The sequence below is a fragment of the Aythya ferina genome (genome assembly GCF_964211825.1).
Source record: "Aythya ferina genome assembly, chromosome: 1".
Classification (NCBI taxonomy): domain Eukaryota; kingdom Metazoa; phylum Chordata; class Aves; order Anseriformes; family Anatidae; genus Aythya; species Aythya ferina.
Genome location: NC_140296.1, coordinates 190,884,512 through 190,911,677, shown reverse-complemented (window position 1 = coordinate 190,911,677; position 27,166 = coordinate 190,884,512). Strand labels below are relative to the sequence as shown.

The window sequence follows — 27,166 nt, the reverse complement described above, 5'->3', positions numbered from 1 at the left end:
CTTCCCAGATTTTTCCTTCTTCCCACTTTAGCAGTAGATTTTTGTAGATGTTGGGCCTTCAGCACCATGTGCAGCTGTTATTTTGGCATTGTTTTGTCAAAACACCACTATCAAAGGAATAAGTGGAGTGGGAAACCTGGTCCATTCCAGCTTCCTTGTAGTGAATGTATTAGCATTGGTCATGTTGTGATGTTGGAAGTTAACATAAGTTGTGAATTATGTGAATAATTCACATTGCTCGATTAATGAAAGTCCCATGAATTCAGTGCTGTCACAGTTTTCTATTCTGTAGGTGTAACATGGGCTCCTTTCTGTTAATCCCAGTTCTTGGATTTGGCAGCACCTAAAAAAGCTTTAAAACACTGCAAATGTTCAGGGAGTGGGGCTGTACCCTGAAAATCCCAGCCCTTCCTCGTATTTGCCAGCTCTGGCTTGCCTTGCCTCTTCTGGAGCTGTCTCATCGTTTCGTGCTATAGATGAATTTCTGTCCTGTTAAAGTGAAAAGTGTTCCATTTTTATAAGGAGGAGAAAACACCCGGTACTGCGTGCAGCGAACTTGCTGCAGTGGAGGATCACGTCCCCCTGGGCAAAAGGGAGAAAGAACAAATTTGTGTTTCAGCCCAGGGAGGTTCTGCACCAAACTTGCAGCGAGAATTACAAATTGAAGCTCTCTTGTACCTGGCATATTGTGCTGAAAGCAGTCTAATCTACTTAGGCAAGTTCCCTGGCAGTGCACTAGGATTAAATGTGAATTATTATGGCACAGAAAACATTAATTTAATTGCTGTTCCAGTACAGATTGGCTTTTCCTGAAACACAACAATTGAAAACTCAAACGCTTTTGTATCGGTTGCCTCATTTACAACGATATGAAAATACAGAGAATGATGCAAACATTACGGTTAGGATATTAAAAGTCTCTAAACCGGGCTAACACTAGATTTGTCTTTTTTTCTTTTAAAATTTATGCAAAATATGGCAGTGCTCTGGGAGCTACCCAGTAGGGGTGTGCTTCACAGAATAGCTATGAAGGAATAACAGTTCACACAGATGCTTTCTTGTTCCTGAGCAGTCTGGCTGGGTGTCTCTCCTTTCCTTACACCAGGTACACGGTGAACCCCTCTTAATGAGAAGACTCCACGTGCAATGTCAGAATGAGAAACCCAGGGCATTGAATTTCGTAGCATGTGGATATACAAGGAAAGTAATCCAGGAGTTGAACGCACTGTGGGCCCTCTTCATGTAACGTGAGGGTTTTCCTGGGGGAGAGGAGTCAAGGGGAGGATGTTATGACTGAGCTGGAGTCTCCCTAGGTCCAGCAACCATTGCCTTGGACAAATTGCATCTAAAATGCCCCTCCTGTGCTGCACCAGCTTTTGCTTCGTTTGGGAATTGCTCCTTTCTTCTAGCAGGTTAATTGCAAACCTGGAAATGAGACTGACATCTTGTTAGGTAGTCCTAGAGAAAAATCATCTCTCTCCGAAAGGGTCGGACAGTTGCATTTCCATGTAATGCTGAAACGTGCCGCCCTGCAGACGGGGCAGACAGATCCGTATTTGCTCTGTGGAGAAGTTACTCAGAGCCTCGCTCCAGGCGCGTGGTGAGGGTGCTCTCGGAGCTCAGTGCACAAAGCAAAACGCCAGGGCTGGCAGGATGGAGGGGGACGTGCGTGGGGAAGGCAAAGGTCCAGAGGTGCCGTCACAAAAAGCCCAGACTGGTGATGGCTGTAAAAATGCATCTGTGGGTCGATGAGGTGCGGTTTTTCAGATCCGGAGCTGTGTGTGGCTTGGAGCAGGAACTCAGAGCTCTGACAGCGGGTTGCAGGCACGCTGTCGTCACCAGAAATCTGCCTTTAACCCCTCTGACTGCAGCTCTTCCTGCCCGACTCCGTGGCATTTTGCTGTCCTCCCAGGCGCTGTGAAGCCCTCTTCGCTAAATAATAGTGACTGCCAACATTTTGAGGGGGCTCTGGTGTCAGATACTGCCCAAGCTGGGAAGGCAGAAGGGGGTGGGAAAGCAGAAATCTGTGGAAGGCTTGAAGGCTTTTACTGAGTCATGCAGAAGCACGAAAGGGCACCTGTACGGTGAAGTTTAGTTAACCCAATCCAAGTCTGCACTATCCTACAAAGGCAGTAGAAGAAAGCAACGTTATTACCCAGTTAACACTGGCATTACAGGGACATTTTTGTTAACCCATGAGTGGAGGCAGTTATGCCTGCTCCATGCAGAGGTGGGGAGTTTTTTACTGCAGGGGCAGGCGGCTGACCTCGGGTGAATGTGACAGCCTCCTTTCTTATCTTTCTATCCCATTAACGCCTCTTGACAGAGCAAGGTGTGTTGGTGTGGAGAGAAACGTGTGACAGAGGAACCATCTACTTAAATATCTCCCATATCCCTCCCTTGTAAATGCTCGGTTTTCTGAGCACTGCTAGATTGTATTCGTTAGTACCTCGTGGTGTCACTGATTTTGGAAAGAGGGCTCTGTTTGCCACCAAACTTGTCTTGCTGTAAATCTTCCTATTCTGGTTAAACCATTTCATTATTAGAAAGCAATTGTCTGATCTTGCTCCTAGCATTCTCCGCAAGCAGCCCTAGGTTTTAACTTGTCTTGTTATTTTTTCCTTAACTTAGAGGGTCAGTGTGAACATTTTGGGTTAGTTTAATTACACGTACCTGCTGATTTGTAACCCATTAACTAATGTCAGAGTTCTTGGGTCTAACGCTTTAGCAGATGTACACGTCTGTAGACTTTCCAAGTGAACCCTTTTTACCCTTATCATCATGTTCCCAGTGTTTTGTGCACTTTTTGCCTTTTCCTGCTTCCTAAAAGGTTCAGCTGAGGAATCTGGGGCTCTAATTAGGTTTAGCATCATGGAAGAATCAGACAGGACGAGGGGGAATGGGCTAAAGTTGCGCCAGGGGAGGTTTAGGTTGGATATTAGGAAGAACTTCTTTACAGAAAGGGTTGTGAGGCATTGGAATGGGCTGCCCAGGGAAGTGGTTGAGTCACCATCCCTGGAGGGCTTTAAAAGATGTTTAGATGTAGAGCTCAGTGACAGGGCTTAGTGGAGGACTGGTTAGTGTCAGGTCAGAGGCTGGACTCGGTGACCTTCCAGGTCTCTTCCAACCTAGATGGTTCTGTGGTTCTGTGATTCTCCTCGCTGGATTTCTGAAATGCAGCCCATCTCAGAGTGAAATAACTCTGTGCATCTTCCCCGAAACCTAGAAAATGTATTTTAATTAACTTTCTTGTAAATTAGCTGAGTTTATGTAAGGATGTAATTAAACTGTCGTGGTTAAATGTATGTAACCAACTGCGGAGAGCAGTCCAGTCTCTGTATGTCTTCAGAGATAAACAGGGGGTGGGGAAATGCTTAAGATAAATATATTTTTGTCTTAAAATCCTTTTCAGGATGTGGGTTCCTGTAATCTAGTGCTTCAGCTTGGGGGGTAAGCTGTTGGAGAAGCTCCTGTAATCCTCACTGATGGATTTAGGGCCGGGGGAACCACACACGGGGCCTGAGCCTGCACTGGCGAGGAGGTGCCCTCACCCACCCCTTCCCCTGCCTTTTGAAAATGCTCACTTTAGGAGAAATGGGCAGCATCACCTGCCTTCTGCTGCGTGGGCTCATTTTTTTTTTCCTCTCTGGCTTTGTGGAGGTGGCAGTTGTCACTGCTGTTCTTCTGAACTGATCACGTTGCTCTTTAATTCTTGTGCTGGGCACTATTTCCAGCGCTGGGGGGGCTGTTGGTGACAGCAGTAAAGCTGGCAGGTCACAGTCTCCTGACTTCCCCCTCTTGTGGTCCTCCTGGAAGGTCCTTTGGGCACCAACCACATCCCTCAGCAGTAAGCAGGCAGTGCTGGAGGAGGGGGACTGGGCCCCTGCTTGCAGAGAGGCTGCAGTCTGCACAGTTACACATTGCATAAATGTTATTGCAGAATACAGCATGTGCTCCCTAATAACTCTGTGAGTATCTAGAAAACTATTTCTCCTGCTAGCTTCACCATATTATGTGTAAGGTGTGTTGCATTCACCCTTCACTGAATGGGAAGAGGAGAGGAATATTATAAATACACCTTTTTAAACCAGGTGAAGAAAAGATACATGATGATGCAGCAGAACTGGTAAGGGGGCCAAAAAAAGTCTGTTTTCTCTAACTCCCTGAGGTTACATAAGTGCCATCTGTAAATCTGCATGGGAGAGATGCTGTGCACTGCATTAGTTTCCACTCATTTTGGTAGTTTGACACCGAATAAGAGGCATGCTGACTTGTTGATACTTGCATGTTTCTCCCATGGCCGTCTGTTTACTGCCCCAGAAGTAAGTTGATATATTTAAACGACCCAAAAATGTGCCTCTGAGCTGTCACTGTGTTCTGCCTGTCTTATAGGCTGGTCCAGGGACCATCATCATGGCTTCAGGAGTCCAGGATTTTAACAGAACGGAGTCTGACAGACTGAATGAGATCAAAGGTCACCTGGAAATAGCCTTACTGGAAAAACACTTTTTGCGTAAGTATAAAATTAATGTTCCGTGGAAATGAGTGGCTTAGGCCTGCTGGAAAAAAAAAAAAAAAAAAGCTTGGTGTATTGGTGTAGGTTCTCCAAAGCTGCAAAAGCAGGCATTGGAATTTCGTGATGTGTTGATGCGTGGATAATGCGTGGGCAGACACTTCTGTAGGAAGAACTCAGCATTCCCAAGGTTACCAGGTCATTTAAATATTTTTTTCCTCATTGCATTCCTCTCAGCATACATCACGGCATGACAAAAGCTGCTTATGTGGAGTCTCACTGTTGGCAGCTTCAGGTTATCTTAGAATTAACTCAGCATTATTGGTGATTGCAGTAGGTGTGCTTTGTCTAGTCATAGCTGCAAGAGATAAGACTTCTGAAGGGACAACCAATGCACTCCCTTGTAAGCTGTTTAGACAATTAAAGTAGCATAAAACACATTTCTTTAGTAATGTATGGAATATTGGTAAGTATTTCTGGTATTAAAATAAATAAATAAAACAAAAGTATTTGTAGACTTTGTGTTACGTGTTTGGTTGTATATGTATGTGTATGAATGCGTGTGTGTATATCGTTGTATATATGATAAAGTTCTCATGCACAGGTAGAGGCACCTTTTGGGGTTTTGGGGACTTTTGGGATTATATTTCAACAAATCCGACTTTGGTAGTTAAAACAACAACAAAAAAAGGAAGATGAGCATTCCTTTAAGTTGATGGAAGCAGAGATCTCTAAGTAGAAATCTTGCTCAATTGCTTCCCCAGATGGTGACTTTAATGGATAATTTTTGAACTTCAGATTAGGAAGGCTGTTTCTGTGGGCTCAAGGCTTGTTAAATGTTTTCTGAAGGTAGAAATGACAAGGTTATAGATTCTATTCAATAACTAGATTATAATCTCACAATAATTTAAGACTTCTAGTTTACCTTCAGCATGTTCTCAAGGACTTGGAATTAATTTTCTGTGACTTGTTTATCCTTTGACAATATTTCTTTGATGTTTTATTCCCCTGAGTGCGAGAGGGAGGTGTGATAAAGAAAGCTGGACAAGAATTTATAGTGAGCTGATACCAGTTTCCACTGATACCTGCAAGAGATATCATGATTGGTGTATCAATCAAAAACTGAAAGCTCGGAATTGGCTTGTTGCTTTCATGATTTATTTCAGTTCTCATTTGTCTGTGCAGTGCAAAGTTACCTCATACTTCCTATGTTCCTGAAGATGTATTGCTTAAGCTGCTGTTAACAAATTGTTCTTTAAACTATATGGGACCTGTCTGATTTCTTAATGTAATCTGGTGTGCAAGAGAAATGGTGGGACTGCCCAGAACGGATTTCTGGTTTGAAGTAGGATCTACATATTGCTACTAAACCATTGTACGGTCACCAAACACTTCCATAGCTGGCGAATCCATTTGCAATCTTTAGTTTGTGGTTACAGTGACTGTGTAGGGCACACGGTTTTGCGAAACTCTTCAGGTTCATGCTGTAGTCTGAAAACCTTCTGATCAACCACTTCAACATTTCTAGCTGAATGCTTTCCTTTTGCAGAGATGTTTATAACAACCGCCAAGGTAATGAAGCTCACTGTTTCATGTGGACTTCCATCAGATGTTTGGAGGTTCAGGCCAACGGGGGTAGTTCTGGTGGCAGTCAGTCTCCCTCCAGCCCTTAGTGCTGGGTCAAGAGCTCTTCACTGAAACCTTAAATTTGCTTTAGCTGCACTTAGTCTTGTCCTGGCAAATTGGTTGCAGCTCTGTACAGAAAAACAAGACAGAATGGTCAGCTGGTCGAGGGATAACCACAGTAAAGCGCATTTCTTACTCCTACCCCTCTCAAAATTTTGGGCTGAAATGCATAACTGGTGTTTGCCAGTTGGAATGAAGTAGGAGCTGACTTTTTTTGGGTATGGTTCCTGTATTCGTTAATCTCTTCCTTCTTTTCTATGAGGTTAGTGTGTTTTCTTTTGGGTACTAGAAATGCTTCATCATATTTTTTTCTTCCCAAAACTGAACTGACAGTGAGCAGAAAAACATTCTTGAAATGTGCAGTTTGTTTGCTTTAATTTGCCCTTGGAAGGAAGCCTGCTTCTTTTCTAATCATGCTGCTTCAATAGAAGTTTTTTTAAGAAAGCGATTAACTCAGCCATATTTGCATACTACTACTATATTTTTAATACGGAACACCTTGAGGACACTTTTCTAGAACTATATTTTTACCTAAACAGTTTGACATTTCCTCATATTCCATTTCCACCCGTTAGGTATATTCTTCACTGCACAGGATGTGTATTGTGCACAGTACAGCTCCAGCTTGGTATTATGGCATAGTTGCAAGTGTCTGGCTCAGGGAGAAGCAAGCTGCTGGTCTGCTCTAAACTCCATTCACTCATAAAAAGGTACAAGTAAAAAGTGCAGGTTGGCTCAGAAATGTTTTCAGTGAAACACATCCAGTCCTAGCTGGAGCCTCTAAAAGCCAGAGAGGAAATCTAAAGAAAATACTCGGCACACACACGCACACTTGTCTAAATGGAGGATGTCTTCATCTAAGATGCCAGATGAATCCCTTCCTTAATGGCAATATAAAAATCCAGGGAGGTGGAGCAGGAGAGGATTATTTATTAATTTATTAGCATGTTGCATTGCTGTAAATGCAAGCAAAATGTGGCTGGAAACGTGAGGATTTTAATCTCCGGGCTGACAAGCGGATGAGGCACGAGGAGGAAGGGATCTTAGATAATGACATCTTAAACAAGGGAAGGATCATCTTGATGCTTGCAGGCAAAAGGGCTGAAGTTGCTTTTCCTGTCTGTGCAGGAATGTTCTCAGTCTGTCTGTTAATCCAGCGGGGCCTTCTGAGCCTTGTTCCAGGAATGATGACAGCAGGCGTTTTGGGGCGAGCGAGGCTGCAGCGTGGAGCGGATGACTCAGTGATTCATTCCTGCAGAACAATGCCAAAATGCCTGCTGAATGAAAAGAGCAAAAAGCTTCGTCTGCTGGAAACACCAATGGAAGTGGGAGAAAAAAAACTGATTTGGGGCTGCCACCATCATAATTATACATTTGTAAAGGGCTGTGTGTTACTACAGCTGTGTTTTGGTGCCTACCAACGCTACCTGGGTGCTTGCTGAGGGTCAGGTTTGGTCTATAGTATATATGTATATACAGTAAATATAATATATATATATAGTATTATGGTCTATATTTATTCTCTTGAGCCATACATCACTTAATACAGACGAACAAATGGTTGAACACCTCTTATGATGTACGGCACGCTATGACAGATAACTTGTAGTGCTTCCATTTCAAAACCTGGCTGTATCTAAACAAGAAATGACAGCTCTCTTGCTGCTCTTGCATTTGGAAGACAAAACGATGGGCGGTATCTTTATGTTTGCACCTCACTGAGGGAAATCCTCTGCTTTTCTTCTGCTGCTGTCTGTGCCTGGTTACGGAGGGCAGTTCTGCAGCTGGTACCAGCACTGTGGTCCCGGTGCTAGAGGCATGTTTTGTGGGCCTGCATGCATCCTATGGCTCCTACTGTTACCTAATTCTCACTCAGGGATGCTCAAACCTTTTGCAATGCTAATCTTAGCAGCTCAGGGAAGAGGAGGTGGCAGCAAGCAAGCGTAAACAACCCAGGTGGCTTAGGGAAGAGGGTGAGTCAGGAACCAATAAACTGCAGAAGCCCTGCATGAGGATGAAAGGCTTGGGGAGGAAATAAAATCCTCTCCCACGAGGGTTTTGCATTCCTCTCTGTTCCACAGGCTGGGGCAGGAGTCCCTCGGGACATAAAACAAACAAACAAACGAATCCTACTGGGTTTGGTTATGATTTTCATAACAGTGTTAAAAAACTGCATTAAAAATGCTTCTTTCCTATTAAAATTCCTGCTGAACTTCCCTCCCTTCCCTTCACTCTTGATTCTCACATGCCTTTTTAAACCATGTATATTTAGTATTAGTTACTGCTAACGGTTATTTTCTCTGACTTCTGCTGTTTTGGTGTAAGTGACCCAGGGATGGTTTTTAAGAAGAACAAATTAGCAGAATGGAAGGAGAGCTCCAGAAACTCACGTGTGGTCTTCAGGCAGATCTGGGATGTTAGAAAGTGGCCAGCTTAGGGGCGGTGTGTGTGGTACTGGTGAGTGACCAGCAAATAAACTCCACTAAGAAGTCCTGCTCTGCACAGAAATGCTGATGGCTCCTGGAACAGCCATAATAATTGTATGCAACAAACACATTTGACTGTAAAATGAAGTCAGAGTCCTGTTACAGACTGTGTCAGTGTGCCCTTGGTGTGACTGCTCCTGATGTGAGAGTCAAATACCTGCTGCAGCAGCAGAGCTGGATAAGGGCAGAGGAACAGTTTCAGTGCATCGTTTCTGCTGTCCTCTTACTGACTCAGCAGCCTACAGTCACCTTTGGTTCACAAATCTAGGAGTAGACTGAAAGCTGATAATGCAGCACGGGCTTCTGAAGCTGGTGCTAGCGAACACCGAGGGTGTATCGCATGCTCTGCACCTTCCCCTAAGCCTTGTCTCTTTCAGCTTCACACCCTGGGCTCCCAGGTGCTGATAGGGGTGTTCCTGGGAGATCTGCACGTGTCCCTCGAGCCTGTGAAGTTTCTCTGGTGAGATCTGTAGTTTGCATACGAGGACTTGTGGGGAATCTTCCTGAACTTTTTCCCTGGGCACTCACGTCTTTTTCCTTGTTGCTTCTGTGAGCCCGGGCTCTGCAGCAGAGCTGTCTGCCCACCAGAGCTGCTCTCACTTTCTTCTGTATTAAAAAAAAAAAAAAAAAAAAAAAGCAATGTTCAGATGATTTTCTAGGACTGGCTTCTTGTAAATCTGTGGAAGGTTTCTTAAGAGGTGTCAGAAAGCTTTTGCTTATACCCAGAGATGCTTGCATAACTCACCATGTGTGTTGAGTTCATGTCTAACATTTCCTGGAGAAAAAAAGCCCTCCAAAACTCTGGCTTCTTTTTCCTACAAACGTTGTCGGAAGAAGAAATTGTGAGCAGGCTGGGCCACAAGTCTGGGGCTTTAGAGACTTCAGTGCAGACTCAGGAGGATTCAGGCCTCCATTTCTTGTCTGTAAGGACTGTGTCTAGCAGGTAGAGGATCTTGCTTGCTCTCAGCTTGGCTTCGAAAGCCCAGGCTCCCTAAGCTCAGGGGAAGGAAGGGATGTGAGAGCAGCCCAGCACCGGCAGCAGGATGGAGTCCTGGGCTAGCCCTGTTCCAGGGCCACCTTGTGCAACCTCCCCGCGTCACTGCCCCACACGTGCTTATAGAAGATGCAGGAAGGTGACAGAGCCTGGAGGGCCCAACCCAGGAGGATCACACACTGCCTTTGTGGGGCCCATTAATCACCGTGCTGACACAGGTGGGTTGTTTCTGCTTCCGAAACTTGTTCCTGCACTGGCTCTTACAGGTGCCACCTACACATTGCATCACGTAGGCACAGCGTGCTCCTTCCTCCTGCTGTTTTTGGGTTCCTGGCTTGGCTTTGTGAATTGCAGGGCTAGAGTTGGTTGCAAGCTCAGACAGGGGCAGCACTGCTGTGCCTGCCCCTTTTGTATAACCAGGCCAAAGATTTTGGGAGCTCCGTGCAGAACCTGCCCTTCCCTGCTCGGCTTAGTAACACAAAAGTCTTGGAAGAGTCTGCTGCTATTTCTGAGCCAGGCGTTGAAATGTTTATAGCCTGTTTCGCTGCTTCTGCCAAAAACAAGGAGTGAAAACAGTTCCTGCACCAGCGACAACATTTTTCACAGCTCCCTTCATTTTAGATGGATCCGCAACTCTGGTGACATTTTTATTTTCTGAAATTTCTGAAAATCCGTAGAGCAGCAGTAGTTCTCATGACTTTTCAGCTGACAAAAGTGTATCTAGCAATAGAGAGCTTCACACTTCGTGTTTTGAGAGGGGAGTCTGTCTCAGTAAGCTGTTGATTTTTAAGGTAGCTGGCATATTTTCAGGAAACTTTTAAAAGTTGAAATCCATAATAAAGGTGAAATGATCCTGTCTCTTCTTTGTCTATAATAACATAATGGTGCTCTATTGAAAACACTGCATGTAAATGTAAAGTAACTAATCACTTGTTAGCATAATTACTCAGTACATGCCGTAGTAATGACAACCGAGTTCTTTCTAACCTCACCCACTCGAAGTGGGATGCAAGAGGAATGGTGAGGGAGTAGGCTGGACCGGTTTGCACAGGAGAAGATCTTGTCAGATAAGAAGCCCTTTTAGAATTAGGCTTCCTGATCACGTGAAACAGGGATGCTTTACATAAAACTCTGCTGTCGAGGTGAGGAATGTTGTACAGTTGAGCAGCAGGCTGATAGTTCAGGCTCTGCCCCCCTGCTGCTGCTTCTGCATCAGCGTTGGCTTATTTCCTACCAGCGCAGAGGGAGGCCGTGCTGCTCCCCGTCTGAGCTCCTGGAGGCATGTGCTAAGAGACTCCATAACTGGTCCCCAAAAGCTATGCTCATTGCAAGTACTGGAGCAGGAACTCTGCCTTTGGAAAAGCAGAGGCACAACAGAATGACAGGAAAACAAACAAACAAAAAAAATAGAAAGGAGAAAGGAGGATTGCTTATCTGCCAAACTTGTGTTAGGTTTTCTTAAAGAGAATTAGCATCACTATTTCTGAAAGTGATGGGTCACTTTGGTTTGATGTGTGCAGGTACACCAGACTGAGCTGGAGAAAGGTTATGGTGAAAATGTCTGTCTGTGCTTCTTTTTTCTTAATCTGTGACTATTTCATTTCTCCACACTACCAAAATGCCTGTATAAAATGCAGTAGGAAGGAGAAGAGGATATGCACTAGATAGATGTAGTTCATCTTTAATGCATCCTGTCTGCTTTTCTGGCTTTGCGTAGCAGCTGTATTCCCATTAGAAAATCTTTTCCCCTCTCTTTCTGTGTGAAGGAATCTTGCAAGCAAACGAGATCTGACCACAAAGGAAAAGCATTGAGTTGACAAAGCAAGATATTTTCAAAAGGAATAAGATGAAGCTATGCCTTTAGTCTTCCAGCTTTGCTGACTCTTTTTTTCCCTTTATCTTATTAGCGTTTGAATATCCTACTTTTTGTCCCCATGCATTGGTTGGTTGGATTAAAAAATATATATATTCAATTCTCTGTATCATTATTTTCTTCTATGCTTCACAGATAATGTAGTTGAGCAAAGATCAGCTGCAGATAAAATACTTCAGGGTAAGTCTTTTAGAACAATATGAAAAGAAGTTTCTGAGGCAGGAGGAATGAGAGATCTTGAAAAGCAGTCGAATGTGTGGCGAATGCATTTTGATCCTTGTACAGTAGTAGATCGTGCAAGGTGGGGATTTTTGGTTGGTTGGTTTTTGCATTTACTGGTGATTTGACGTTATCCATATGAGGGTTTCTTTGCTCACCTGCAACTCCTCAACGCTGAATAAGTAAGACAAAACGAAACTTCACTTTTGCTGTGGAGGTTTTTGTTGTAACACCAACTGCTGAAGGTTGCATAGGTGAATCTGAGCCCTGAAATGGCTTTTCTTGGCCTAAATAATGCTTCCACTGACACCTTAAACTGTGCTTTTAGAGGAAACTGTAGTTGCAACTTACCGGGAGTAGGTTTTGTATAGTGCTCTTTCTGATGCTGTAATGTTGGCTGCACTTCCACTCCTCCTCAGAAGAGCGGTGGCACCCCTGGCAGAGGGATTCCCTCAACTTGCAGGTAGGTGAGGATGGGAAGAGACTGCTGCAAATCTCTCTTCTCGTGCCCGTGGAAGGGCACCTCTTCCTCACCATCGTCAAACCAGGATGCTGGGCTAAGCAGCTCTTCAATTTCAGTCGATACAGCTGCTTAAATGTGCAGCTTGTATGACAGGATCTGCTTAATATTGCTTTACGAAATATTTGTGGCAAGATAAATAAGGAAAAAATAGCCATCATCTCTGTGCCTGAGTTGCCATAAAGAAGACTCTGAGTTAGCCAAAGTCTGAGAGTTTCTCCTTCAGTTTAACAGAACGTAAACCCCCTTCCTCCTACTTATATACAATTAAATGGCGTTATATGGTATTAGTCCTCATACATCATAACTACCAAAACAAATTTGGAGGAAGCACTTGGCAAAAGAGGGATCAGTGATGCTGAAACTCATAACTATATCTTACTAAGTTCAGCTGTGTCTTTTTCTGAATTAAAGGGAATGGAAAAATAAAGATAAATCTAAAGGAGGAGATAGGTTGGCTTTAGCCTGTTAGTGTGCAGAGATAACAGTGAAAATAGTAATAATAATAATAATAAAGAAAAAAGACTGTGGGACTTAAAAGTCAGAATAATTTGGATTTCCACCTTTACCGGACACTATTCTTAGCTGCAAAAAATGGCATGAAGAACTCTTCTTGTGCTTTAAATGCAGTCAGCTTACGGTATTGTACTGAATCATCGTGCTTATAGTACCTGACATTTTTATAGTAGGAAGGAATTTGTAAAGCTGTGATAACACCACATGCTGCATCTTCCACCCTATTCCCACTGTTGCTGCTCTGTCTGCTGAGATGACTTTCCAGACCACTCCTTGTCCGTCTTCTTGGAGAAGATCCGTGAAGAACATGAAGGCTGGTATCTGTTTTGCAAGTGACCGCCTAAGCCCCCAAGACAAAGGAAAGATTAGATGGTAATCCTGGCCTCTTGGGCTTGAGAGGAGAGGTGTTTTGGTTCTTCCTCCTTAGAATGCTAAGGGTGGTCCCCTAAGCAGGTGAGCTTCATGCTTCCCGCGTAGAAGTCTAAGCTTGAAAGGGCATGAACTTAATTAAGAGGTGGCTTAAAGAAGAAAAAAGTGCTGATAAAGAGGAGCTGCTGGAACAGAGGTCTAGGTAAGCCCTTTTCAAGCATCTCTCATGTGAAGTAGAAAAATGTCTTGTGAAGTCTGGTATCAAAGGCTAATGTGTTATTTGGAGTCTCTGTGGGTCTCAAGTCACTAGTGGAAAGTACTTAATGTCCTTATGGGGGAGGAGAGGCAAAAATTCAAAGAACAGGTCGTAAATAGTACACAATTAAGCTATATCCAGTTATAGCTGTGAATTGTGGACTTGCCTGCAGAAATGAATTACAAAATAACTATAAACGGAAAAAAGAGGTTATTGAATTATTTCTTTTTGATGGGTCCTTCCTCCATCACCACTGCTGGGCAGACAGCAGGCAGCGTTCTTTGGATGTGTCTTTGCTTTATGACACATGGTGAAACATTTCCATGTGTGTCACAGCACTGTTCTTTGCTGCAGTTTAGGATAAAGAATAAAAGCTTTTCAATATTTATGGAGATAAAAAATATATCTATTTCCAGACTTCTAACATTTTGTCTGTAATGTTGTACAGTTGGCTTACTTGGGACAAACTTAATAGTGGCTTTGCATAGGAGTAGGGAGTCTGGCAAGGGGAGAAACTTCATGTGTTGGAGGTAACTCTGGCTCCATCAGCACTGCTGATGAGATCCAGTTTGATGGTGTGTGGTTGGGACTTGGTGTGTTCAGTACCGATCAGACAACATCCTTGAACTCTAGCAATGTGCAGAGTGTTACAGGAAGATTTGCCATAATTAACATACACGTAGAAGAGTTATTTCTTTCTTACTAAGTACTGGTATTTCTCTATGTAAATATGACAGGATACATGTACGATTTTTGGCATTCGTAGTTTTTAACTTGGTCTCCTTTGATTTAACAGTGAACTGATTTGGTAGCTGTACACAGCAGTTTACCGCCTGATCTCTAGGCTCTGCTCCGGAAGAAATTTTTTGTCACTCTGTCCTACGGGAGGATTTTGCACCATACCTGTAGGCCTACAAGGGAATGCTATTATGTAAAGTAGCTACTAGGAGACTCCCTAATCCCCCTCCAATCCCCATATTAAGGGAGACATCCGCTTTACTGCACATGCAGTATTGAATTAGGAACCTACTGCGTCATGCCTTCCAAGGCTATCGTAGCATCTTTCTTTTCTGTATACCACTCAGATTTTGTTTGGTCTCTCTGAACTAAATATTTTAGTATTTGAGCTTTTCAGCAAAACATTTCTTACAACAAGCTTGTGTATTCTGAGGAGCAAAATGAAATTTTTCAGTTGTTCTAGGAGCTGATGGCATACAATTCAATGATTACTGCATAGTGGTAAAACACCAAGTAGCTTGTCTTTGAACAGCTAGGTGATAGCAACTAAACTTTTTGAGTTGTTAAATCTTTAAATGTAGATGACCAAATCCTTAGAATGCAGGTGTGACAGTGGTGTGGTAACTAATAGAGGATAAAATGCTGTAGAAAAACTGGAAAAAAAAAATTAAAATAAAAAATATATACAGGTAACTTGTGAGATACATTGCTAATGATGGTCTTTCCCACAAGGTCAACTTTACTAGGGTTTGCACTACAATAAGATACAGGTTAATGTAGCTTAAACACTATTGTTGCCTAGTCTTACAGACTTCCAAATCTGATTTTTGCAAGTGCCGTAGCATTCAGGTATTTCCCTGCTTTTTCTATACAAGTTGACTTTGTTTAGAGAGGATTTACAGCGTTTTTGCAGGATCACACCTTCATGTCTAGTTAAGCCATGCACTAAGCCTCTTGTAATGTTTCTTGTCCAGCATGAGATAGGGAGCTGTGACTGACGGGCCTGAGAGGGAAATTACAGAAGCTGATTACTCTTGGACCTGAAGCTTGACCTTTTATGTTTACCCTGCCTGTCTGAAGACGAAATGCAAGGAGCACATTTTTCTCATTGTCAAGGAGGATACACACCTGTAAAGCTCAATACATAAGGCACTGTGTTAAGACTTCCGTGGTGAAACGTTCTTGTGGGTTCTTCCAGAGAAGTGTCTTTTTGTTTTGTAAATTTAGTTCAGTTTAGCCACACTGTAGATTATTTTAGGGGAGTGAGCAAGGAAGGACAGTAGTGGGTTTTTGTTTTGTTTTGTTTTGTTTCCCTCTCCTTTGTGGTTTCTGTTGCTTAGGAAACTTAGAGTATTTAACTAACCAGGCACGGAGGCTTTATGATGCCAGACCCACGCTGCTGCCAATGTAGCAACAATGCTGCCTTAAAGAGTGGGAAAGGCCAAAACTGGGATGGGTTTAAATTGCAAAGTCTTGTACTTGGGTGTTAGAGAATGCCATGCAAAGCAAAGCTCTGATGAGTCCCAGTGATCGGGTGCTGTATTTTTTGTTTTCTTTTACAGGAGTTCAACCTTGTTCGTTGTGCACCCTTTATCTCTTCCTCTTTGCGTAAAGCAATTCTGTATCTCTTGCTCTTCTCGTCCTAGTGTTTGAGTCTCTGGATTTTGTTTTTAATAGAATGAGATGTAGTGTAATCAGAACAACCGGTATTAAGGAAGCTGGAAGATCTGTGCAGACTTCCAAGGGCACTGAGGTTAATTTACACTACTTGTGGCTTTCTTATGTACATATAACGCATATTCATTTCCTCTTTTTTACTTTTTTAAAAGTGCTTAACAAAGAGGTTTTTCTTTCCTTTAATGGTCTGAGAAGATAACATCCCTTTTGGAACTTTGTGATACCATCGTGATAGATTTCAATTGCAACAGATGTTTCCCCTCAGCTGCTGCATGCTCTGTTATGCAACAAGGCAAGCTCTTGAAAGTGCAGGGTAGGCTAATCATAAACACAGTTTTCTTGCTGGAATTCAAATTGCTTGTAGACACGTAATTAGGAACAGCTCAGTGTGTAGGTGTGCCCTTCTGTCCGCATCTGTCTGTTTATTTACAGGAGATGATGATACCTGCTGCAACAGTCCAAGTTCCCTTCTGTACCATGCTGTAACATATGTCTTGGAAATAAATTTCAGTTTTAGTTGTGTGGTAAAATAAAACTAAACACAAAAATAAATAAAGTTGTGTGGTAAAATACAACTACCTTGCTGGGCAGTTGGGCAGCTGAACTCCCCTGCAACTGCTCTCTTACTCCTCTTCCTCAAAGGAAAAGGGGGAGAAAATACAATGAAAGGGGCTCAAGGGCTGAGATAAGGACAGGGAGATCACTCAACAAATTATCTTTTCCCTCCTCCCACTGAGTGGCAATGGGGAATGGGGGCTGTGGTCAGTCCCTAACACTTTGTCTCTGCTGCTCCTTTGCAGTCCCTCTCTGCCCCTGCTCCCTGTGGGGTCCCTCCCATGGATGCCGTCCTTCCCGAACTGAGCCTGTGGGGGCTGCCCACAGGCAGCAGCTCTTCAAGAACTGCTCCCACACGGCACCATACCACAGGGTCCATCTCCCAGGAGCAAACTGCTCCAGCACGGGTCCCCCACGGGCGGCAGCTCCCCCCAGACCCCTGCTCCTTTGTGGGCTCCTCTCCATGGGCCGCAGCCTCCTCCAGGCCACATCCACCTGCTTCATTCAGGGCTCCTCCACCCATGGGGGGCTGCAGTGTGGAGATCTGCTCCATGTGGGACCCATGGGCTGCAGGGGGACAGCCTGCTCCACCAGGGGCCTCTCCACAGGCTGCAGGGGAACTGCTGCTGCCTGCCTGGAGCACCTCCTGTCCTCCTGCTGCACTCACCTGGGGGGCTGCAGGGCTGCTTCTCACTCCTCGTTCTCCCAGCTGCTGTTGCACAGTGTTTTTTATTTTTTCTTTCTTAAATCTGCTCTCCCAGAGGCCCAACCAGTGTTGGTCACTGTCTCAGCTCTGGCCAGTGGCAGGTCCCTTTTGGAGCTGCCTGGAGCTGGCTCTGATCTGACATGGGGCAGCTGCTGGGCTCTACTCACAGAGGCCACCCTAGCAGGCCTCTGCTACCAAGCCCTTTCCATGTAAACCCAATACAAATTGCTAGAGGATAAGGTGGCTTCTGTGTTCCAACTCTCCTTTCTAGGGTCATTAGTGATGAGATGATAGCAAACTCTTTTCAGTTTAATGGCATTCAACCTGTAGCCTCACAGTGTAACACATCACATCATGTTGTCCTCTCAATTCATCTATCTTCTTCCTTTTCTTCTAATTCTGTGCTCTAAAGCCCTTAGTGCCGCAGGAATACAGATAATCTACCGCTGCCTAGCTTGCACAGCAGATAAAACAGTCTGAGATACTGCACTAAGGCCTCCTGCAGGGAGGGGAGAGAGTTTATCACATCTTCTGAGTATTTGTAGTAGGATTTCTGACCTTCTCAAGACACGTAGTGATTGAAGAGAGAGAGATTCAACCATCAAAATTATCAGATTATTTAAGATTTATGAGACAATCTATAAAAAGAAACAGAAGAGGTTGCTGTAGGGTAGAACATAATATATGGATCATGTAAAACAATGTAAAGCTTGAACTACTGTCTGTGGTGACAGTAGAATTAGCAAGTATTTTCTGTTGTTCTACTGTTTACTGGCAAAATTGAGCTAAAAAAAAGAGCCCAGAGAACACAAAATAGAGTAATTTTGTCATTAAAAAAAAAAAAAAGTAAAAAACAAAAGAGATTCCCAATCTTCTTTTTGTCATCTCTTGAATGCTTATGTGGGTAAAATGATCACCAATAGCGAGCCTGTTGTGTGGCTCTGGGCTAAAGTAAAGTCACAAACTAGAATACTGTCAATGACAAAAAACAAAGCTAATTAGCTACAAAAAGCCTTATGCATGGTTGATAATGTGCTCATGAAAGGAAACATCTGTATATATATGTGTATATATATATATACATATGTATGTTTATATGTACATGCATACATAAGTTACTCCTTGGAAGTTAGTAGGGCAGACTAACTTCGTAAAAAGATAGAAATCTGAACTTAGCTCTCCATCTCATAACCCATTCTTAAAACTATGATGTACTCAGGTTCTTAACAGGCCCATCTGACGTGTATAAAAATATGAGAGTGCCAGGAGTTGATGGACAGAGGGTTGCATAGCATTGTATGACTGTATGAGAGTATGTATGTTTTTTTTTCCTGCCCAAACATATTGGGGGTGTGGGGGAGAGACACAACATACTTGGCAATAAACAGCCTTTCCTGATGATTATTTCTTTGGGGAATTAAGGGTATGTGAAGTTGTATTTAAATAAAGGTAGCTTACAGGAACTTATTTTTGATGCATCTATAAAAGAAAACTTTAAAGTTGTTTTTCTTCTTGTTTTACCAATTCAAATTTAACATTTTGTACACGATACAACTGTGTGCTTTTTGTGAAGTCTTTCTAACTCTTGATTACCTTTTTTTTTATGGTGAACATATTCACTGTAACACAAATGGAAAAAACAAGCAAACAAAAAAATACCTAATTTGTCATAATTAGGCTTTAATTTTCTTTGATATAACTGAATCTTCTTCTTATCCCCTAATTAATAGAGGAGGAACTCAGGAAGCTGAGAGAAGAAACAAACGCTGAAACATTAAGGCAAGAGCTGGAAAAGGAACGACAGAGGAGACTAGAACTAGAACAAAAAGTCAATGAAGTACTTAAAGCAAGGTAAGAGAAATGTCTTCACTCTATAGCTAAAAGCCACTTGAGGTCTCAGACTCTCTTAATGAGGAGTTTTGATGAAAACATCCATTTCCAGCCTGGGCTCTCTTCAAATAAATGAGTAACTCTCACAGAGAGAAGCTGTCTGTGCTTTCATGTGAAAGTACATCTTGTACATGCAGGTACTTCCATATTACTTGACCATACATACTGCCATAGCTACAGAGGTGTCCTGACAGCTATCTGGTTGGGATATTCTTCATATCGCTGGATCTTACGTACCTGGGGATATAAGTGTGCAATGTGTGCTGCTGAGTGCCAGAGCCTGTGCCACGACACTGCGTATGCTTTGCCTCCTCAAGCATTGTCATCTCCAGACTGCTCAGTCTGTATTACTCCTCTTCTAGCAGGACATCTCAATACCACACCACAGACCTAAATGTGTGGGAGTGGCTGAACTGTAAGCCTTCCTTGCCACTGCATTGGCAAGTGGATATGTGCCTCCCCATAATCCAATAAAACCCAAAACCCTTCAACGTTGAGGATATCCTCTGTGGTGCTGCTAAGCCATTGTGTTTGATGATGTCTCTCCTTACAGTATGGACTTTAGATCTTAGACTCACAGCAGCTGCTTGGTGGCCTTGTTGGTCTAAACCCACTTGCGTACGTAGTTGCCTACATTATCTTCCTCAGCAGTAGCTAAGGTTACTTGGCTGAGCAGTAGGAGTTGTGGTTCAGCGTCAACTACTGTCAACACTAAATAGTGCAGGCTGATTTAGTAATCATATGCAGTAAGCACTGTCAGTTATTTAGAGGTGATGAGCAAGAAAAAAAAAAGGGTAGAACTATTTGCTTGGATATGAGGTTTCTGAATGTTATACAAAGTCTTCCCAGCGTGCTACTTACTTCTGTACGCATTCGGAGCATAAAAATGCTTTTCCTGGTTAGGTCAGCAGTCCATATCCCTTGGTATTCTGTTGCAAGGACAGGGGAGCTGTTTATGGGGAACACGTGAGCCCAGTTGCTTTCAGTGATCTGTTTATCTCCTACTTCTCTAGCATCCATGAACACTGCGTGAGGGGTATTTGAAGGTATATCATTGCCTTTTCACTTGGGACTCTGTTTGCAGACTTGTTATCCAGGGATTTGTTTAGTCCCCTTTTTAACATGCCAGTGCTGTCTACCACAGGAAGCTAAGGAGGCGATACCTTACAGAAGTTGTTGATTACAAAAAAGCAGTTGTATGGTGTTTAATTGTTTGTTTTTAAACAGATTTCCTAGTGGTTTCAAGACATACCCTAGAGTTACAGAATTGGGAGATTTGGTGAACAACTGTTCAGCATTCAGCTTAAGTACCACCTTTGATCTCTTACTCTTCTCCTCTGCAGACTAGAGAGTTCCAGCTTTTCTGGTGTCTTCTTAAGAGTACTCTCTATTCCTTTCATCGCTTCAGTTATCATTCTTCAACTCCTGTGTCTTAAGATGAAGAGACTGAGTTCACGTAGTATTCAAAGTGTGGGTTCACCAAGGCTTTATATAGCAGTTTAATTAGGCCTCCCCTCTTATTCTCAGAACCCAGGACAGTGTTAGACTTTTTTGTCTGATGTATTTTGTCTGACTATATTGACAGTCTTCCAAAATCGCTGGTTCCATGGAAGGTTGGTCCATGTGCAGTCCTGACCTGAGCTGCCAAGTTGTGTGCTTAGAGGGGGCTCTGCAAGGTCCTTACAGAGAAGTTGTTCCCAAGCCAGGCTGTGATCTTGCACTTGGAAGGCGATCTGCATAGCTCTGTTTTCTGGGGATTTTTTTCTGACATTTTACAGTTGCTCTTAGAGCTGGAAAGTGTAAGTGTATTTTTATCTCCTGTGCTGGTTGGTCTGCCTGCATGCTCATGTAATTTCCAGTTTGTGTCTAGACTGATGTTCTTTTGTTTGAGTCGACTACCGGGGGCAGAGGAAAAGGGACAAACTTGGTCCTGTTCCCACACTGAGAATATCTGCTTGCTCTGTAGCAGCAGTACAAAGCAATGACAAAGAATGGTCCTTTCTTCTCTTGGTGTATAAAACTGGTGCTTCAGGACTCCTTCTTGTCTCTGACTTGCTCCCTTGAAGGTGTTTGAGATGCAAGTTCCACCATCCCTGGAGGTCTTTAAAAGACGTTTAGATGTAGAGCTTAGCGATATGGTTTAGTGGAGGACTGTTAGTGTTAGGTCAGAGGTTGGACTCGATGATCTTGAGGTCTCTTCCAACCTAGAAATTCTGTGATTCTGTGGTTCTGTGCTTGTAGCTGAGCACAGTATAGGTTGTACCATCAGCTCTGGCCCTTAGGCTTTCTCCTGAAAGCAGGTACACCTGGGTTCTAGGTCATAGCCATCACAGAGGGAGGAAAATGATCCCATCATTGCTGAGAGTCCCGGAGAAGGATGAGGACTTCCTCTGCAAGAAGGTACCCAAATTGCAGCCTGCTGAGTCCCTCTTTACGAGGAGTAGTGAGGACGGTCCAGGGTCTGATATGGCCCACTGTGGCTTGTGAGTATGTGTGTTTTACTGAGAAAAGAGTTTGGTCTTTGTTTATCAAACCTTTAGGCTTTCTTTTATCTCTTTCAGTGTTTCTTCTTCAAGTGTTAACATCTGTGTCCTGTTGGGTCAGATAGATAACCATAATCAGAGCAAATCTCGTGCAGGCATACCACTATTAAACTAAGGTGGCATGACCTGCCCTCTCCAGTGCTGTATTCCCATTTAGATATCCTAAGGATGGCATTAGCCCTTTTAGCTTGAGTTGCACTTGAAGATTACATTCAGCCAGTTATCCATTTTATCCAAGTCTTTTTTTGACCAGTCTTGCTAATATTCTAACCTTTTTCAGACAGGCAGGTATATATAACAAAAATAAATAAATTCAAAGAGTTTTCCAGTTTATACTCAGAAGACAACTCAGGTTGCCTAGGCTTCTTCATAAATTGTGCTCTGTTGTGTGAAATTATTTATCACTGCTTTTTATCTGTTTGCACTTTGCTGTAGGCATTTTGAAATAGTTCTGTTAGCACTACAGGCAAGGTGTTGGTTGACACAATCATGTATGTAATAGGCCAAACTTATATTTACTAGAAACTTAATTTTATTAAGCAACTTGACCCCAGAAAGTCATTTACTCTGCTGAAGTCAACAAAGCCAAATTTGCCCTGTGTCTCAGGTAATTTTTCGTATAATCTTTAAATAGATATGCATATAAAAATGTTTGCATGTATTCTGTTTTTGCTTACAGCATTGAACTGCTAATGAAAAGCAAAGCATGTCGTAGTGTAAAAAATAAATTATTTTAATTGTTGCAGTTTTCAGAAGTATTTGTGAAGTAGATCGATACATGTAGCTATATAAATAGACACTGCAAAATGTTCAGCAAGGAGAAAACAATGAATTAACAGTGTAGATTGTTTCTGTGTGTGTGCAGAACATGGGCTTACTTCATTGAAGTCTTTGCAGGGAGGAGTGGAAGAAAAGGATGCCTAGTGGGTTTGTTTGTCATGGTGTTCATTGTCTGTACGTCTGAGCATTCAAAAACGTGCCCTCAGTTAAAGTTTTCCATAGACGCTTTGGGACAGCCCAGCATTTGGTACAACAGCTGAAGCTGATGACATTTTGTTAGTGGAACAATGCATAAATAATTTGGAATAGTCTGTGTGAGTAATGCTTGTTTAGTGTAAATTGTAGGCTGCTGTTGCCTTATTTTACAAATTTTGAGCCAGCTCCATCACGCAGTTTGGAAAAAAAAAAAAAAAAAAAAAAAAAGTATTGTAATAACACCTACCAACATGCTGTGGCTGGTACAAACCTTTTAGTAGTATCATTGTGAGCTATTTTTAAGGAAGAATAGACAGTGCTCCTGCACAAGCCGCTCTTTCTTCTGTACCACTTATTTTTGTTGCCTCTTCCTGGCCTTTTGCTAAAAGGCATCATCTTCCACACACGCAGTGCTTTGGGTATAGCTGACTTTGTCACTTGAGAAGATGCTTCAGATGGCAGTGGAGATTCCTCTGGAGCCTGGAGACACTCCCTGCTGGAAGGATACCTGTCAGCCTGGGACTCCGCACAGGTAGAAAGAAGCTGAGTCCTGGGTCAAAAGTTTGGTTGCCGTGCTGCCCTGGGATTGCTAACATACTTGATTGCTGACAAACCCAGTTGGCTGAACTGTGTGTGTCTTTATTTTTAACTTAGCAGCCTGTCACCAGATCTGCTTGTGAAGTACCTCCTGTCAAGAGTACTTTTTTTTTTTTTTTTTTTTAACCTCTGGCCACAAACATTTAGATCTTGTACAGCTTTGGGCTGATGACATTTCTTCTGAAAGCCTGTCTTTTGTTTCTGACACTACAAGTGCAGGACAATAGCCATGTAAAATGTGGGAATATCTGTGAGGACGACAAAAGCTTCTGATGTGTTTGGTTTATTTTAATGGGAAGGAGATGAAAAATGTTAAAATATTTCAACTCAGTTTTGTGACTACTCCTCAGGTTAAGGAGCCATGTGTACCTGAGTGAGTTGTGTTTAAACTAGGTTGAGAAAATACTTCCTTCATGTTTTATTTTTACATTTCTGAGGTTGGAATGTGCTCGTCTTGCAAATGTGTATGCGTCCGTGTTACTCTGAGCAGTAACAGTTACACAGATAAAACAGACTTGACTGGCTTCCACAAAAGCTGTCTGAAGAATGATGATGGGTTGCTTGGGAGCTCAGTACTTGGAGCTGGTCTGTAGGAAAATTGCTCTGAACATGGCTGAGAACAGCTCAATAGCTGTTGTGCGATGGACAAGGTCTTCATGTAACTGTTGGAGAGATTCTTTTGGTTCACATACTGTTCAGCTCACAGCTGTAGTCAAGGCTAAAGATGCACTAACCCAAAATATTTAGTGAAGATAAACGGCCAGCAGTTCAGTGTCAAGGCTGTCTTAACTTTTGGGTCATATTTGCACCTACAAAAATAACATTTGGGCATCGTTCTGGATGTTTCTGTGGGGCAGCATTGAGTGGGAGCCTCATTGATGTGTACTTGTCATTTTTGAACGTTATACTTGTACCAGTCATGAATAGCTCTAACATTTTGAGCCAGCAGTGTGCCCTAGTGGTAAAGAAGGCCAACGGGATCCTGGCGTGCATTAAAAGGAGCGTGGCCAGCAGGTCAAGGGAGGTGATCCTCCCCCTCTGCTCTGCCCTGGTCAGGCCTCACCTGGAGTACTGTGTCCAGTTCTGGGCTCCCTGGTATAAGAGAGACAGGGATCTCCTGGAAAGAGTCCAGCAGAGGGCCACAAAGATGATACGGGGCCTGGAGCATCTCCCCTATGAGGAAAGGCTGAGAGACCTGGGTCTGTTCAGCCTTGAGAAGAGAAGACTGAGAGGGGGTCTTATTAATGTTTATAAACACCTTAAGTGTAGGAGACAGAGGGATTTGGCCAACCTCTTTTCAGTGGTTTGTGGGGACAGGACAAGAGGCAATGGCCACAAAATAGAGCCCAGGAAGTTCCGCACCAACATGCGAAAGAACTTCTTCACGGTGAGGGTGACGGAGCACTGGGACAGGCTGCCCAGGGAGGTTGTGGAGTCTCCTTCTCTGGAGCTATTCAAGGCCCGTCTGGATGCCTACCTGGGCAGCCTGCTGTAGGGAACCTGCTTTGGCAGGGGGGCTGGACCTGATGATCTCTGGAGGTCCCTTCCAACCCCTACAGTTCTGTAATCCTGTGATTCTGGGGATGGCTTGTGTTTTCTAGCCTCCTAACTGATCTTTGGCATGAAGAGTGGTTCAGAAACTATAGGAATGATAATTCCTACCCTCTGTCAAAGGTCTTCCAGTAGTGGCTGATTTGACCTGGTTTTAGGATTGTGCAAGCCTAAAGAATGAATTTGGAGCTTCCTGGCCCAGATCTGTCTGAGGTGGCTAATTATAACCTGATTCACAGGTGCAGTAATGAGCTATCATTAACCTGATGATTCGTAAAGGTCAGATTCTTCGTGGGGAAAGAGTAACAGGCAGATGGTGGGTAAGACATTGCCAAACAAACAAACAAACAAACAAAAAACAACACCATGAGTGGCCAAGGCCAAACCTTCACGTGCCACTGAGGGAGCCCAGTCAGGCTGGTATTCATGACTGTTTTTGGCTGAGATTTTTCTTGATTTTTTTCCAAGAAACGTAGGGAGTAATGACGCTGAGCTGCTTCTGAAAATACACCCCAGCGTGTGAAAGGAAGGCCCAGCCTGAAGGCTCTGACGGGTGGTGGCTGTGGGATCCCATCTTGGCTCTGTCACCAGAGCCGTTCAGGTGTGACATCCCCTCAGCGTGCTTGCACAACGGGAGCAGGTCGAGTAACTGCCTCCTGCCTGTGAATGACTACATCCTCGCTGCCAAAACGTGTCTTTAATGAGAGACGGTGGCAGTGACAGATTGTGACTAAAAATGTCCCACCTGTATGGTGTAACCGTTTGATGTGCTGGAAGGAGTGTGATCCAGGAAGACAAGCCACTGCTGTATAGCAGTCTGTGCAAAGTTGACGGCAGAGAAGCCCAAATGAAAGTTTAGTTAGAAAAAAAATTAACTAATAGAATTCAGGTGGCTTTTGAAAAGATTCAAGAGTTGCTGCAAATACAGGAGCAACGTGGAAAAATCCTGCAGGGGAGTTGAAAACAGGTGAAAAGCAGAAGCCATTGAAGTTGGCTACTCACCCTGATAGTTGTCCAAGTATAGCTATAAATCAATAAATTATTTCTAAATGCTCCTTTTAGAAATAAACAGGAATGTGGAAAGTTCATTAAATATGGGGAGTGCTAAGGGAAGAAGGGAGGCAATTAGTCCTGTGTTTTTTCCATCTTACTCATTCAGAGTGCACGAATTCAGAGTGGCCTTTTCCATACACAGACAGTACTGTGAGATCTTTTCCTCGTGTACTTCGTGGAGGAACAGAGAGATGCCTATAAATCTACTTATATATTCTGTAATCTGCCCAGTGCAGTGGGATCCCTCCTCCTGCTCTCCATTTGCTGACCTGCATCCCACTTGGTTCCCTTCCTGAGGACTGAAAGATGAAGGGAATATTTGAAAGCACCTACATGGTCTGCTATATAAGTGATATTGAAATTATGCAATGAGCATGTTTTTAAGTTCAAGTAGTAAACTTTTCCATCATACAACTGTGTCAAGTAAAGCTTGCTGCAGCTGGTGTTGTCAAAGCTACTGCTTCATTAGAGAAATCTTGCTGTAGCATATCTTCATGGATGGCTCAAGGCTTTTGGACTGATGCCTGAAGTGTTATCAAGCCACTTTAGCAGTTGGAGGCTATGGATACTGCAAATGTAATTTGAAGCCTTGCACATGTGCAGAATGGCCAAGGCATTCGTATTTTCCATGATCTGCTTACTTGTAATAAATGTGAGTATTGTTCTTAACCTGTTTGAAAGATGTGACCAGTGGTGCCTGGTTCTTGCCATGTATTTTTATCACATTGTTGTCTCTGTTTTTCACAACATTATTTAAATTCTGCATTTTAAAAAAGATATTTTCATCTTGGGTTGGTATCTTTGCACTTCAAGAGCTTACGACATAACATTTGAACATAATTCTTGACATCTGTTCTTCTCACTGTGAAGATGAGTGGTGTTGATTGCAATAACGGTGGCAGAATTCAGGGTTCATGAATTAAGCTGATTTTATTTTAGCTCTGTGGTTATCAGCTTGCAATATGGAATCCCTTTTCATTTATTACTGTGGGAAAAGTCAGGGCTCTGAAGAGTTTTCCTGGCAGGCATTGCAATGAATCTACGATGCAAAACCAGAAGTAATGCAAGAAAATTGATACTAAAATATTCAGTAGCTGGAAGATCAGGCTGAGCTGTTGGTGACACAAAATGGCTAAAACGCACTTTGCCTTACACGATGGTCTTTCTCTGGATCCTAAGTACAGTGTACAGTGAATATTTTGAATCCTGAAATAGGGCGCACACTTGGTTTTCTCTTAAAATTCTGAACTTGTAGCATTTCACATTGTTTCTGTTTTCTTTGTAGAGCTGAAGAGGTGCCTGCAACACAGCAAGCTGCAAAGCCACAGACACAAGCCAATGGAACAGGTAATCTTGGTCAAATATGTACGAGCAGTTTGATGCAGTCAGATCTTTTTTTTTCCACCTCTTTCTTTTGAAGCTGTTCCAGAAAATCAAATGTTGCAGAAG

General features: G+C 43.1%; 1 protein-coding gene across 5 annotated transcripts in view; it reads left to right on the top strand.

Moving 5' to 3' along the window:
• Positions 1–27,166, top strand: part of GRAMD4 (GRAM domain containing 4) — a 78,193-nt gene that overhangs the window by 27,634 nt on the left and 23,393 nt on the right. For all 5 annotated transcript variants that reach the window (XM_084497369.1, XM_084497367.1, XM_084497371.1 and 2 more), the window contains exons 3-5: positions 4,393–4,513; positions 18,839–18,959; positions 27,003–27,064. In XM_084497369.1, the coding sequence (XP_084353495.1) occupies positions 4,393–4,513; positions 18,839–18,959; positions 27,003–27,064 (304 nt within the window). The remainder of the gene's footprint in view (positions 1–4,392; positions 4,514–18,838; positions 18,960–27,002; positions 27,065–27,166) is intronic.